Source organism: Chanodichthys erythropterus, chromosome 10, assembly GCF_024489055.1.
Source record: "Chanodichthys erythropterus isolate Z2021 chromosome 10, ASM2448905v1, whole genome shotgun sequence".
Taxonomy (NCBI): domain Eukaryota; kingdom Metazoa; phylum Chordata; class Actinopteri; order Cypriniformes; family Xenocyprididae; genus Chanodichthys; species Chanodichthys erythropterus.
Window position 1 is genome coordinate 30,178,998 of NC_090230.1, and position 14,253 is coordinate 30,193,250.

A 14,253-nucleotide genomic window follows, 5' to 3' on the forward strand; every position below is an offset into this window, starting at 1 on the left:
CTTTTTCAGCGTCCTGTATGTGACAGATGTTTTAATCAGGGCCTGAGTAACACTCCAGAGCGATAAATAAGCAGCGTTTTGTTGTTGTGGAACGGTGATCAATGGAAACGCCATAAAGTTCAGGAGCTGTAGAAGGCTCTGCGCTCTCATTGAGGATATTAATTGCGAGCGTGATTTGTGAGCGTGTCGCGTCGGGCACTTCTGCCGTGAGTTATGAGGGGACGAGCTTCGATCCGGACACAGACGCTGTTTAACACGGACTCGCACACAGCAGTGATTTACCTCAACACAACACTCTCCACCAGACAGAATAACATACTACTGTACTACTCATACTTCCTGCGGTATACTTACTTTCACAGTATGTATGGAATAACTGAATGAACTACTGTTACATATGCATTATACAAGCAGAAAACTGTATCCCATAATGCACTACACTTGACTTGACCTTCCATTTACAGTGTGATGAATGAACCGAAAGTGATAACCTTTATTGATCATCCCTTTACTGACTTTTATTTCATCAGACAGCCAAAACTTCAGACAATTTGTTTATAAATGCAAATTTATGATTTTTTTTAGATGATAACTAGATGCAACCTGTATAGTATATATATAAAAATAAATAAATAAAAACAATTTATTATTTAATATTATTTAAATTGATACTATTTAATATTATTTATTATTTAAAATGTTAAATATAAAAAATTATATATATATATATATATATATATATATATATTAGTTTTAGAAATAGTATTTTTAATACATAACTTATGCATAAAGTTTAAGTATTTTTATTTTTTAAAAAGTGTGTGTGTCTATATATCTAGTATGTGGTGTTGTAAAAATTATATTATTATAAATGCAAATGTATTATTTATTTTTAGATAACTACACCCAACCTCTCATTTTAAAAATAGCATGTAATAATAAAATAATAAAAATAAATAAAAATTGTAATTAAAATACTATACTATATACTATATAATATATTATACTATTATATTATATATAAATATTATATAAAATATTATACATTATTTATAAAAATATATAAAATACTATATATATATATATATATATATATATATATATATATATATATATATATATATATATATATATATATATATATATATATATATATATATAATATACACACACATTTTAGAAATGAAAATTTTAATACATAACTTAATATTAAGCATTTTTATTTTTAAAAATAAATACATTTAAAAATGTATAAATTGAGATATATATATATATAGTGTTTTAAAAAAATAATATTATATTATAAATGTAAATTTATGATGTAGTTTTTGAGATGATAACTAGATGCAACCCATCATGTTTTAAAAATAGTATATAATGGTAAAATAGTAAAAATTGTTTAAATAAAATGTAAAAAATATATATAAAATTTTAAATAGTTTTTGTCTATTTACATATAAATTGTATGTATGTAAAATTAATTTAAAAATATTATTTGTATCATTTTAATATTAAAAATAATTTGCATTATAAAGTAAAACATGGTGCATTATGCAGTAAGCAGTGTAGTTTTCATCTATTCCACACAAGCTATGTTCCAGGCAGCATACTACAATTACCATTTCTGCAAAAATCCTAGTGTGCTGTTCTGGAATACTTCATGTGTCATGTTGAGAATGGAATGCTTGCTTACTCTTACTGAAAACCACACAGTATGATCGGTATACTGCCTACTGTACTGTTCTCTTTAAAAATAGTAAGTAAACCAGTATGCATTATTCCCTTAAAACAATGTCACAAAATATTGCACGGCTAATTTAGTGAGTGCATCCAGTTAAAATGAATATTTTGCATTTATTTGCATAATGTTGTGTACAAATATGTAATATTTACTGTATCAGCCTGATTAAATAAGGAATCATAAAAATTACAGTTGACATTGCATTATGGGTTATAATATTGCATGCACATTGTAACAAATGAAGTGGGTCATCTGGATATTCCATGCATTTAGAAAATTGGCATACTGTACACTGTATATATGTACTATATATAGTATACTGCAGCAATCATACGCGTAGCATGAAAGCTTTTTTCAAACACAGCGTCAGTTTGAGTGTGTGTATTGAGGGCTCGTTTGGTGGATTTAAATACTAGATGCCAACTCAGCGATTGCTTCACTTTAGCAGCGGTGGTTTCAGAGGTGAGACGGGAGAATTCAACTATGTAAATGGCCCTTAATTCACTAACTTGTGTAATTTAGCACAAGTAGCCAAAGACATGCAATTAATGTAATTGTTTTCATATGCGACCACGTGTGCGGCCGCAGCTTGGCAGAGGAGGCTCATGGGAGCTGAGCTGTGCCCGCCGGGCGTCGTCGGGTTCAGCCGGAGCTGGTCGGAGGTTCAGAGCTGATCTGCTCGCTGCATTTGGCCCCGACTCTTTTTGTGTCTGAGAGAAGCCGTCATCATCTCAGCCAACACAAGCTGTGATATTTTCCCCTGAAGCCATTCTCCGGTCCAAAGCCAACAGGAGACATTTTGTTGTGTATTTCACACATCTCCAGTAAACTCTTCTCGTTTCAGTTTTAAACAGTGTCAGGTCTCAAAGTAAACTCGACTTTTTACTTTTTTAAAAGGAAATGTGAGTGTTTTATTCTTTTGCAGACGTACTATGTTGCTAGGGTAATTTGAGTAGTTGCCAGGGTGTTGCACAGGCGCTTTCTATGTGTTTGCGAGTTACACGGTGAGTTTTAATACATGTTTAGATCACTAGTAATACTGATTTATTGACTTAACATAATATTTAATGTTTTGAGGCCTTTCGTAAGATTCAGCTGAAAATAAATGCAAGAAAATCTGAGTGATGCTTGCCTGTGTAAAACTCACTATTGTGTTGCCAGGGCATTGCTAAGCAGTTTCTAGGGTGTTTTTAGGGTGTTTTATCATCCAGCAGTTGCTACAGTGTTCTGGGTGGTTGCTATGAGGTTGCTAGGGTATTGTGGGTGGTTGCTATGATGTTGCTAAGAAGTTTAAAGCATTTTTTCTGCCTGTTTTGTTGTCCAGTAGTTCCTACAGTGTTCTGGGTGGTTGCTATGAGGTTGCTAGGGTATTGCTGTTGGTTGCTATGGTGTTGCTAAGGAGTGTAAAGCTTTTTTTCTGCCTGTTTTGTTGTCCAGCCGTTGCTACAGTGTTCTGGGTGGTTGCTATGAGGTTGCTAGGGTATTGTGGGTGGTTGTTATGATGTTGCTAAGAAGTTTAAAGCATTTTTTCTGCCTGTTTTGTTATCCAGCAGTTGCTACAGTGTTCTGGGCGGGTGCTATGAGGTTGCTAGGGTATTATGGGTGATTGCTATAGCGTTGCTAAGAGGTTTAAATCTTTTTTTCTGCTTGTTTTGTTCTCCAGCAGTTCTTACAGTGTTCTGGGTGGTTGCTATGAGGTTGCTAGGGTATTGTGGGTGGTTGCTATGGTGTTACTAAGGAGTGTAAAGCTTTTATCTGCCTGTTTTGTTGTCCAGCAGTTGCTACAGTGTTCTGGGCGGTTGCTAGGGTATTGTGGATGGTTGCTATGGGGTTGGTTTTCTTTTTTTTTTTTAGAGTCTCAAATGAAATGATCAAATGATCTACTTAGTGAAGTAATACTGATGATTGATTTAATATATTAAAAATAATTGTAATACAAGAATGCATTAAAATGGTCAACAAGACATTGATAATGTTAAAAAAGTTTTCTATTTCAAAACTTTAACTTTCTAATGTCTCGGTGAACAGAAGGAACTTCTTTCAAAACATTTTTCTCACAGCAGGTTCAAGGCCTTTGGTGAGATTCAGCTGAGTGTGAAATGCTTGTAATTTGTTTATCTCTTCTGTTATGCAGTTGAAGTTTCAATTAAAGTTTGTTGTGTGTTCCTGCAAGTATCGAGACCCGCGTAGAGTCTATCGTCTCCAACCTTGCATTAATTTATAATAAGCAAAAAGGTTGTGTACCGCTACATATCACAAATGGCATTGTAATGCGTTTGGCCCATTAGAGGCGGTAATAAATTCAGCGCGTGTGTGTTTGCTCATTTCCACCATGTCCAGATCTACCTTACATTATTCACCACTCAGGTTTTTGGCCCTGGAACGGCACAAAATATGGATCGCATTTTGTCGAGAACCCCAAAGTGCTTTAAATTGGGCCGCTCAGCTCAACCGCTGTTAATGTGACAAACCCGCGCGGCGAGGGCCAGTGCGCTGCACACTAGAACAAATACTGAGGAGAAGCTTGATTTAGCACGCTCGAAACTCTGAAACTATTCAGAAGGGGAGACGGATTGGACGGGAAAACTTTCCTCGGGCCGCGTGCCAGGATGTAATGAGTCAGTAAAAGGAACATGCGATGGTGATTGCAGCACAGACTGCAGCAGTGCCAATGAGCTCATTTGATTCCCTCGCATCTTTATTTCTATTTTCATTTAAAGAGGATGCTTTTGTACGTGTAATGTTGCTGTTTGAGCATGAAAAAGCTCTGCAAAGTTCCAGTTATTCTCTATATCAGTGTTTCTGAACTCCCTGAAACGCCTCCACCGTGAGTTTTCTTCACAATATTCCTCATTTAAATAATTAATATGCAGAATAAAGGGGTGTGGCCTGGTTGTCAAGCCGACCAATCAGAGCACATTGTGCTTTTCAGAAGGAGGGGCTACATAGAGACAGGAACTAAACAGAGCGTTACTGACAGACTGGGAAGAGAGGAGCTGCAAAAAATGGAGAATAATCAACATTCAGTTGACTCTTCGCTGGGAGTTTGATTGACAAGTGATCTATCCAATCATAACGCCGAATCCGGCATTTTGTCTGACAAAGCAGTCAGGAGTTAGAAGATTAACCTCGGTGGGCTTGAACTTGAAAAATGGCGTATACTGACGTCTTTCTGTGATTGAAACAACATACCTTCTGATGTTCATTCATATTTATTTGATGCTATAAATGAACTAGTAGGAAGAGATGATCGGTTCACGAGCCGCTTGAGCTGAGGAGCTACAGCGATCTGTCACGACACATTAAAGAGCCACAAAAAGCTTTTCATTGTTCGAATTTATTTAAAAAATTGCACAATTTGAAAGCTTGGACTTTGTTTAATATCATAAGTAACCTTCTCTGTCTTGTCTGTCGACGTGTTGTCAGTCATGGCTTGTCAGTCAAAGCAACAGTAACTAAGGGGTTTTTGCGACGGGTCAATTGTAGTAGAGCCCAAAAGCAACAAGAGGGCATAACATGGCCTCTTTAATCCCTCATGTTAACATTGAGAGTGGCTGCAGTGTTTACTCCTAAAGAAGGCAGACTCTGACCTGGCATGAGCCGCGTTCGATTTACAGTCAGTCGTTTCAAGCTCACGTGTGTCAGAACACAACCAATTAATTGTGCCCACAATGGGGCGGGTGCGGCGCGCGGGCCTCGGGGGACGGCCTGTAATGGAATGAAAACGCTGGTAATTGGACTGAGTTGTTTAAACTGCCAATCCCAGCGCCGCATGGAGACTGACTCACGCTTTAAACAGCGACTCACCCGCAGTTATTACTGTAATGGCCCCGATGCGCTCGCTGACGACTCACAAACACATTTGGACATGCGCTGCATTCATGTCTGTGTGCTAAAACTGTTTCCTACGTATTAATTTCACTTTTCAATGGTGTGGAAACAGCACTGGGTGATAGAACTAAAAACAGATCTTTATTTTCAGCCCTGATTATATTCTGTTTTGGGTTTTTTATCGCCAAAATGCCATAAAAAGCATGTTTTTCATCCTCATCATTTTTCATCCTTTAAAAATGAGATTCAAAATGAATTTTTGTTTAATCCAAGTAAAACATCAGTAAAATCTACTATATTTATCAGTCAAAGACATTTACAAAAGGGACTTTGTATACATAGAAAGCACATTAAATGCAAGTAAAACGTCTGCTTTTAAGGTTTCAAATACGTTTTGGGAGAATAAAATGTCAAAATGTGGGTGAAATAATGTTCCATTGTCATTCTGTGTAACACTTATCTTTATGTAAAAATTTAAACAACATACTTATTCTGACCTGTACATATTAAAATATATAAAAGAAAATGGGAGTATAGGGAATTTTATTGCATTTTAAATGAGTAAAAAATTCAAATAGGGGCATTATATATATATATATATAATTTTTTCCCTAATTATTTCATCCAAACAGCTATTGTTGCTTCACAAAATAGATTGTAGATGCAAAAAGTACAGTACAGTAAAGTTATTTATATTAATCTTACACTTATTTACATTTTTTTATAGAATAGTATATGTTCTGATTCAAATATAAATGATTAAATATACTACACCTTTAACCTGTTAAATTGCACATGATTTTTAAGTGATGCAAACGAATGTTTGAATTTATTTTTTGAACTGATTCATTAAAACAGGCACTTCAAAAGAACTGATTCACATAAATGAATCATACTTCATAACTCTAACAGTGTTTCTGTTGGTCTTTTGAGGTTAAATTAAAATACTGTAATAATTCAGTATGCTATTTAGTTTTATATCTCCAGCAAAACCATTCTGAATATATGTCGTATGAATATATGAATACATGTATGAAAGTTGCTATTGTACTGTGTGTGTGTGTGTGTGTGTGTGTGTGTGTGTGTGTGTAAGGTGATAGAATATGCAGTTTGTACAGTATAAAAGCCATTATGTCTATGGAAAATCCCCTTAAAACATAAAAACCCAACATGTGTGTTTGTGTGGTCAGCTGACACGGTTGTTTAACATCACAGATGAAGGGCTATTTTGACATGAGAGCAAACGGTTAATTCTTTTTCAGATCATGTGATGTGATTTGACATGTCTGTATATGTGGTGGCTCTTCAGTGTCTTTTCTATCGTTGAATGCAGTTAGTGATCAGAATAATGTTGCATTTCTTCTATTTGACATTGTGTGTGTGTGTGTGTGTGTGTTGTTGCTGTTGGCGTTCTCTCTCTGTTTTGACCTTGGTTTGTTGTGACACCCACAGGGCAGCTTTCTGTCTCTGGTTCAGAGAAACTCACGACCTTCATCCCTCGTCCTCAGCGCTGTCTCGGTGTATGGCGTGGGAAGACAGGCGCTTCTCTTCAATGACGAACATCATTCTTTAGAATGAGCGACCTGATAATGATTCGCTCTCGAGACGATGCTTCCTGACCTCAGATCAGACCAAAACATACATGAGCTCCTGAATTTCATTTCAGAAAACTTTATAACATCTTAATGTAAATAAGATGCACACTGCAGCCCTGTGTGCAACAATAATTCATATTTAAAAGCACAGAAGATCTTCCGTCAGTCTGTACCCAACCAAACTTCCCATAATTCCCTTTACCGAGAGGACAAACGCCGTCTCAGAGCTTCTGTTTGTCATTAGCAACATCAGCAAATCGCTCGTTTCTGTCCAACACAAATATAACACTCAGTTAACAACCACTGGCTCAGTTTCAGAAGCCTTATTATAATCCATCCATCAAATATGTATGAAACATTTCTTTTATCATTCCAGCGAACTCGTCTCCTGTTACTGCTTGTTTGGTTCTTTGATTCGGCACCTCAGGTCCAAACCCTCAAGCCGTTAGTTGACTAATCACATATAGGCTACTGGAGAGAATAAACTGTCATAATGAGCGTTTACATAATATAGGCCTATAGTGCACACATAAAGCTTGCCATAAAGAACCGGCAAAAGTTATGATTATGAATGTGACAAAAACAGCAAGGAGACATTTTAATTGTTTATTAATAAACTAATGTTTTGTGAATCAGTGTCGGCTGAGAGGATGAAGTTCACATTACTGACTGTCATCATCTCCGTGGAGGCGCCTGGAGAGAGAATGCACATTTCATTCAAATTACATAATCATTTCTTTTAGTTTTGAATTATTTCATTTAGAAGTAGACATTTAAAGCTTTCTATAGATATATTTCTCATGTCTGTGAGGCAAGCAGAGTTTCGGTTCATTAGCCTGTAAGTCGTGCTTCAGTTCACGCGCAAGTGATCGCGCCGGCGCCTTCATTTCATGATTATATTGTCTGCTGTATTTGCTTCTTATTTATTAAATCCACGCAATTGGTTGATGAAACATTGATTAAAATTAAGATACAAAATGAAATTCACTTTAAAGAAAGGCTTTCTACAAAACAAAACTTAATGAAGTGATCAAAATCATGTCTGACTCACTCCATGTCTCCCGATATATTGCACATCTTATGATATATTCTTACTCATGCTGTTCACTTTTCATAATCAAATACATGAAATTAAAAAATAACATATATTTAAACATAAATATGAAACTACGTTTTCTTTAATGGCTGCCAACATGTAGTACAGTACAGAGAAATCTCATGTTGTGAGCAAGAGCGGATCAAGAGTCACGAGTCGGATCAAGCATCATTTATTTTAGACTTATATTTAAAATTGGGGGCATCCAATCATATTTGATTTTTTTTCCCTGGTAATTAGTTACTTTTATAATGATGTAGCTCAATTACTATTTGTGAGAAGTAACTAGTAACTATAACTAATTAATTTTAAAAGTAACATGCCCAACATTGATTGTCGTGAATATAATGTGTTGATTTTTGTCATTGATTTTTTTTATGATTAATATAAATTATTTTACCCAAAATGTAAAGAAATGCACGTGCAAATTTGTCTGATCTTTGATGCGATTGCGGGCAGCAATCTGTTACCTACATAGGGGACATTAGCAGGATGGCTGCTGACTGACTTCCCTTAAATGGGATTTTGCTTGATTGTCATTTTCACTTCAGGCACGGTGTTGTTGATCTCTTTCGAGAGAGCAGACGCACATACACTATATAACACGACTCCTTCAGCTCTCGGTGGCCACGTTATTGCCGTCTCCTCCAGCTGAATATAATATATGTCTAATGGACCTGCAGGCCGCTGGAGCGAGACGCTCTCTTCACCTCCGTCTCCCGCTCCGGCTCTCACCTCTTCCATCGCGTGTGGGAACACAGAGAAATATTGGATTTTTATTAGAGCAGCAGTGAAATCTCTCCACATCTCTCCTCCTCTGTGGACCTCATGGACAGCCATAGAGTAGACAGACCGAGATGGAGGGAGCGTGAGATGGAGGAGGCCCAGAGGAGAGCATGGGAGCGCGGCTCATCCATCACTGTCAGCGAGGAAGAAACGGGCGCGAGTACAACCGGCCTTCTGATTGGCTGACAGCAGCTGTCAGTTGTGTTGCTCGGCCCCCTTTTCTCATTTAGTGACACAGAAGTGACAAAGTCATCTAGATTTGTTTAGAGTCAAAGAAACTTGACTAACAGTGACATGAGTCATTATAAACGGGACTTCAATCCTGATTATCCTAGACAGAAATTATGAATGACATACTCGTTTAGACCACCTACTGACAGTTTTAGTTTATTTATTTAGAGTATCATTTCATAAAAAAAAAAATCATATATATATATATATATAGACACACACACACACACACACACACACACACAACCCAGCGATTTTAACCCAGCAAATTGGGTTGTTTTAACCCAGAGAATTGGTTGTTTTATCCCAGTTTTAACCCAGCGAATTGTTTTTTTTAACCCAGCGAATTGGTTGTTTTAACCCAGCGATTGGGTTGTTTTAACCCAGAGAATTGGTTGTTTTAACCCAGTTTTAACCCAGCGATTGGGTTGTTTTAACCCAGCGAATTGGTTGTTTTAACCCATCGATTGGGTTGTTTTAACCCAGCAAATTGGGTTGTTTTAACCCAGAGAATTGGTTGTTTTAACCCAGTTTTAACCCAGCGATTGGGTTGTTTTAACCCAGCGAATTGGTTGTTTTAAACCAGCGAATTGTTTTTTTAACCCAGCGAATTGGTTGTTTTAACCCAGCGATTTGGGTTGTTTTAACCCAGCAAATTGGTTGTTTTAACCCAGTAGTTGGATTGTTTTAACCCAGTTTTAACCCAGTGATTGAATTGTTTTAACCCAGCGAATTGGTTGTTTTAACCCAGCAAATTGGTTTTTTTAACCCAGTGATTGGATTGTTTTAACCCAGCAAATTGGGTTGTTTTAACCCAGCGAATTGGTTGTTTTAACCCAGCAAATTGTTTTTTTTAACCCAGTGATTGGATTGTTTTAACCCAGCAAATTGTTTTTTTTTAACCCAGTGATTGGATTGTTTTAACCCAGCAAATTGTTTTTTTTAACCCAGTGATTGGATTGTTTTAACCCAGTTTTAACCCAGCGAATTGGGTTGTTTTAACCCAGGGAATTTTATAGTGTAATTTATTGTATTGATATTAATAAAATATTAATAATATTTAATATAAGGGCAAGTTAACACGGTTGTGCAAATGACCAATTATAATTATAAAAGTTCATTAACAGTGCAAACAGTATAATTTTTTTACTGTACAGTGTTTTTTCAGACACATTTGAGGCATTTTTGGTGGTTATATGCATGTTTGGAGCATTTTGAGAGATTAATTTTGATTAGTTTGAAGCTTTCCAAAGTGCAATACTCTGTCTAGGTAGGCAGCACACTAGGCTTTGAGACACAGCCCATGTGCAGCACTACTGGCAATATGAGGGAACATTAAGCCGAATGTGTATCTGTGTGTGTGATGTTTCTATCACTCACAGAGAAATGAGTCTGAACCCATTTGTCATCATGACACCGTTCTCCCATCATGGACCGATGATAAATGTGTAAATGACACTGACGGCAGATAAGCAGGAAATATTGTGTGGAAAATCCTCTGATCCACACGCTTTGAATGAGACTGCTGTAAGAGAGCCTGACGTACAACACTGAGAGTTGTGTCTAATCACATTAATATTCAGCATGAAGCAGGAAACTCATTACACCACCTGTGAAAATGCTGGCCATCAGCATGTGTCGCCACACGGTCCTCGTCCCCATGCTTTATTCACGCTGGAAGTCAAATATGTACCCAGGAAAGCAGGAGGATAGTGAGGAGCTGAGGCGAGAGCTGAATGAAAACACTCAGATCTGTATTCCAGCAGCTTCCACTGGACTTACAGAAGCTGAGAGGAGATGTCTGAGGGAAAGATGGCCAGCACTGTTAAATATTACATCCCATGATGTCAGAGTGAATAACCAACATCTAATGCCTCGGCTGGAGGATGACCCTGTGTGACAGAAGAGATGTGTTGAGATTGTAGAGCTTCACTGATTATAAATAGGACTTGTTTGCTTTGGATGCGGTGCATGTCTCATGCTGCAGGTTGTTTTACAACAGCTTCACACAATCATATTCATAATGCATTAAAGTGGACATAAAATCTGACTTTCCGTGTTTATGTGCTATAATCGGGCCCCCGGTGCATATACCAATCCAGAAAATGTAAAAAAAAGCAAGCCAGTAACTTTCTCTGCAAGCATGTGAAAAAACGAGCCGCTCACCTTCAGAAACGTCTAAAAGTTGTAACTTCTTCCTGAGTCTCTCCATCAGTGTCGACTCCGGTTTGAACAATGTAAGGCTGAACACTTTCCTCATTTTGGCTGCGTGAGATTCTCCAGCTTTGTTGTTGTTGAGCTGTTAAAGCTCCGCCCTCTTCTGGAAAGCGGAGCTCATTTGCATTTAAAGGGACACACACAAAAACGGCCTGTTTTTGCTCACACCCAAATAGGGGCAAATTTGACAAGCTACAATAAATGATTTTGAGCTGAAACTTCACAGACACATTCTGGAGACACCAGAGACTGATATTACATCTTGCATATTAGGTCCCTTTTAATGTTTTGAGTCTTATTTCAATTGCCAAAGCAAAGCTTTTGAAAAGTATTCAAGTAATTAAGTCTCTTGATTATTTAAAAGAAATGACTAGTACTAATTTACAAACTGATTATGCAATAAAAAAACATTTTGTGTTGTAATTTTCAGGAAAACATTTAGTTTTTTTGTGAGATTTGAGGCTGTTTCTGTTTTAAACTTTTGTTGATAATTGACTAAATCATATTTTAAAAAGCTACAGTTTTATTTAAAATAATTATTTATTCAAAGAAAAAAATATTTTTACACTACTATAAAAAATCCAACTAATTGACTTTAGGATGTTATTTAATTGGTTAATTTAAAATATTAATTTATTTTCTTTTTCTTTTAATCTTACTCCAGTATTTTGAATGGTGGTGTATGAATATTTCCACATAAATATTCAACATTGATAATAATCATAAATGTTTCTTGAGCAGCAAATCATCATATCAGAATGATTTCTGAAGGATCATGTGACACTGAAGACTGGAGTAATGATCGCTTTGATCACAGGAATAAATTACACTTTACTATATATTAACATAGAAAACAGATATTTTAATTCATAAAAATATTTCACTATTTTTACTGTACTTTTGATCAAATAAATGCAGCCTTGATGAGCAGAAGAGACTTTCAAAACATTAAAATCTTTGATCGGTAGTGTAGTTTCCTGTCATCTGCATTCACATGATGTGCTGAAAATCTGTTTCTTTCATAGATCTCAGGAAAACCTTTGACCAGGAGCCTCTGGGAAAGGAAGTGTCACTCGAACAGGAAGTGCTTCTCCAGTGCCGCCCGCCAGAAGGAATACCTGCTGCTGAGGTACGAGTTTATCCGTCACACACACACACAAAGCGCAGCACTCTCCGCTGATGAGTTTTATATCGAATTAGAGATTAACGTTTGTTACGGGGGCCGAAGCAAAGGTAAACTCCTCGCCGGCTGATGTGTAGATAACTCAATCACCTCAACTAAATGTCAGACTTCGTTCAGAAACATTTACCTCAGCGGCCACCTGTTAATTCCTGTTTAGCTGCACAGGACATATTGATCCAGACATCGATTGTAGCTGGAGTGGGCTGTCAGACAAACTCGTCCTAAAGTTTTCGCTAAACAGGATTAATAGATGGCGACTGTAAAAGATTTTCTCAGTCTTTTTTTTCCTTCAAAGCGTACATCCTTACAATGACAAAGAGTAGGATGCAACAATTTGAGGCAAATCCACGAGTGAAACCTCCTCCAGGCAGGATTAACCAACTCAATGGACAGATTTCGAAGGAGGGTTTAACGCGAACGCCTCGGGCTGTGTTTTTCCTGCTCTTTTAATCATCTTAACATGTGTTTATGACGACCATCATTAACTTAAGACTATCTTTAGCCTAAATGCTGTGTTGATGGAGGGCGTGGCATGTTTAAATAACCACCCCGGATGTTTGGAGGAGAATGGGATGTTACGGATGCGCACGTGCACGTTGTCAAAAATGAGCAACAAAGGCTTTTATTGGGGGAAATTGCTGTCTGCAGGCACTCGTGGAGTATTGTAGAGAAGTTTGAGCGTTTGCCGTGTGCAGATAACAGCGTCTTTCATGCAGCGCTGCTGATTTCACCATCGAATGCTTCTGAAAGATCACAGAACGACCATTTGGCTTGTTTGTGGCCGCAGGGAAAGTGTTTATTTCCTGTTTGGGCTGAAAAAATGGAGGAAAAAGTGAGTTGTGAGTTATGAACATGCTCAGAAATGAAATAAATATCAATGCAAGGATCTGACGTTTCAATACAATAGTGCAAGAAAATGAATCGAGATTTATGGATGTATATGAGGTTTTAAAAGATTAAAATTCAGTAATGTTATTGATTCAGCTCTATCAGATGAGAACAAAATTTGAACTGAATCGAGCTGAATAATGACACTAACTTTACAACATTTACATTTATTGAACTGAATTGAATCAACATTGAATCAGGGTTATTATCGAAAACTAAAACTATTAACAACATTTCTGTTAATTCACTGATTAAACTGTTATAAATATAAATATTATTTGAAAAACTTGATTAGAAATGTTGACTTGAAATAAGTTTAGGTTAAAGCACTAAAATTGGAAATAAATAAGTGGAAATAAAAAAATCTAAAATGGCAAAAGCATATAATGAAATTAATAAAAAATTTAATTAAATTCAACATTAAAAATCCAAAATATTAATAACTATAATAAAACTAAAATAGCACTGCTTTGAACTGAATTGAGCTGAATTCAATTTGTCTCATAATTGATGAACCTTGTTGATTATTGATGCACAAACTTTAAACTGAAATGAGTTTAAATTGAAGCACTAAAATTAAAATAAAAAAATCTAAAACTGAAAACAATTAAATCTAAATGGCAATATTAAAAAAATGGCAAAACCACATAATGAAATTACTAAAAAAAATTATAATAAAAAAATA

The 14,253-nt window shown here is 36.3% G+C and overlaps 1 protein-coding gene across 4 annotated transcripts in view; it reads left to right on the forward strand.

Annotated features, from left to right (window-relative positions):
• The window catches only part of unc5cb (unc-5 netrin receptor Cb), a 211,189-nt gene that overhangs the window by 125,502 nt on the left and 71,434 nt on the right, over positions 1-14,253 (forward strand). For all 4 annotated transcript variants that reach the window (XM_067397298.1, XM_067397301.1, XM_067397299.1 and 1 more), the window contains one exon: positions 12,523-12,626. In XM_067397298.1, coding sequence (XP_067253399.1) covers positions 12,523-12,626 — 104 coding nt within the window. The remainder of the gene's footprint in view (positions 1-12,522; positions 12,627-14,253) is intronic.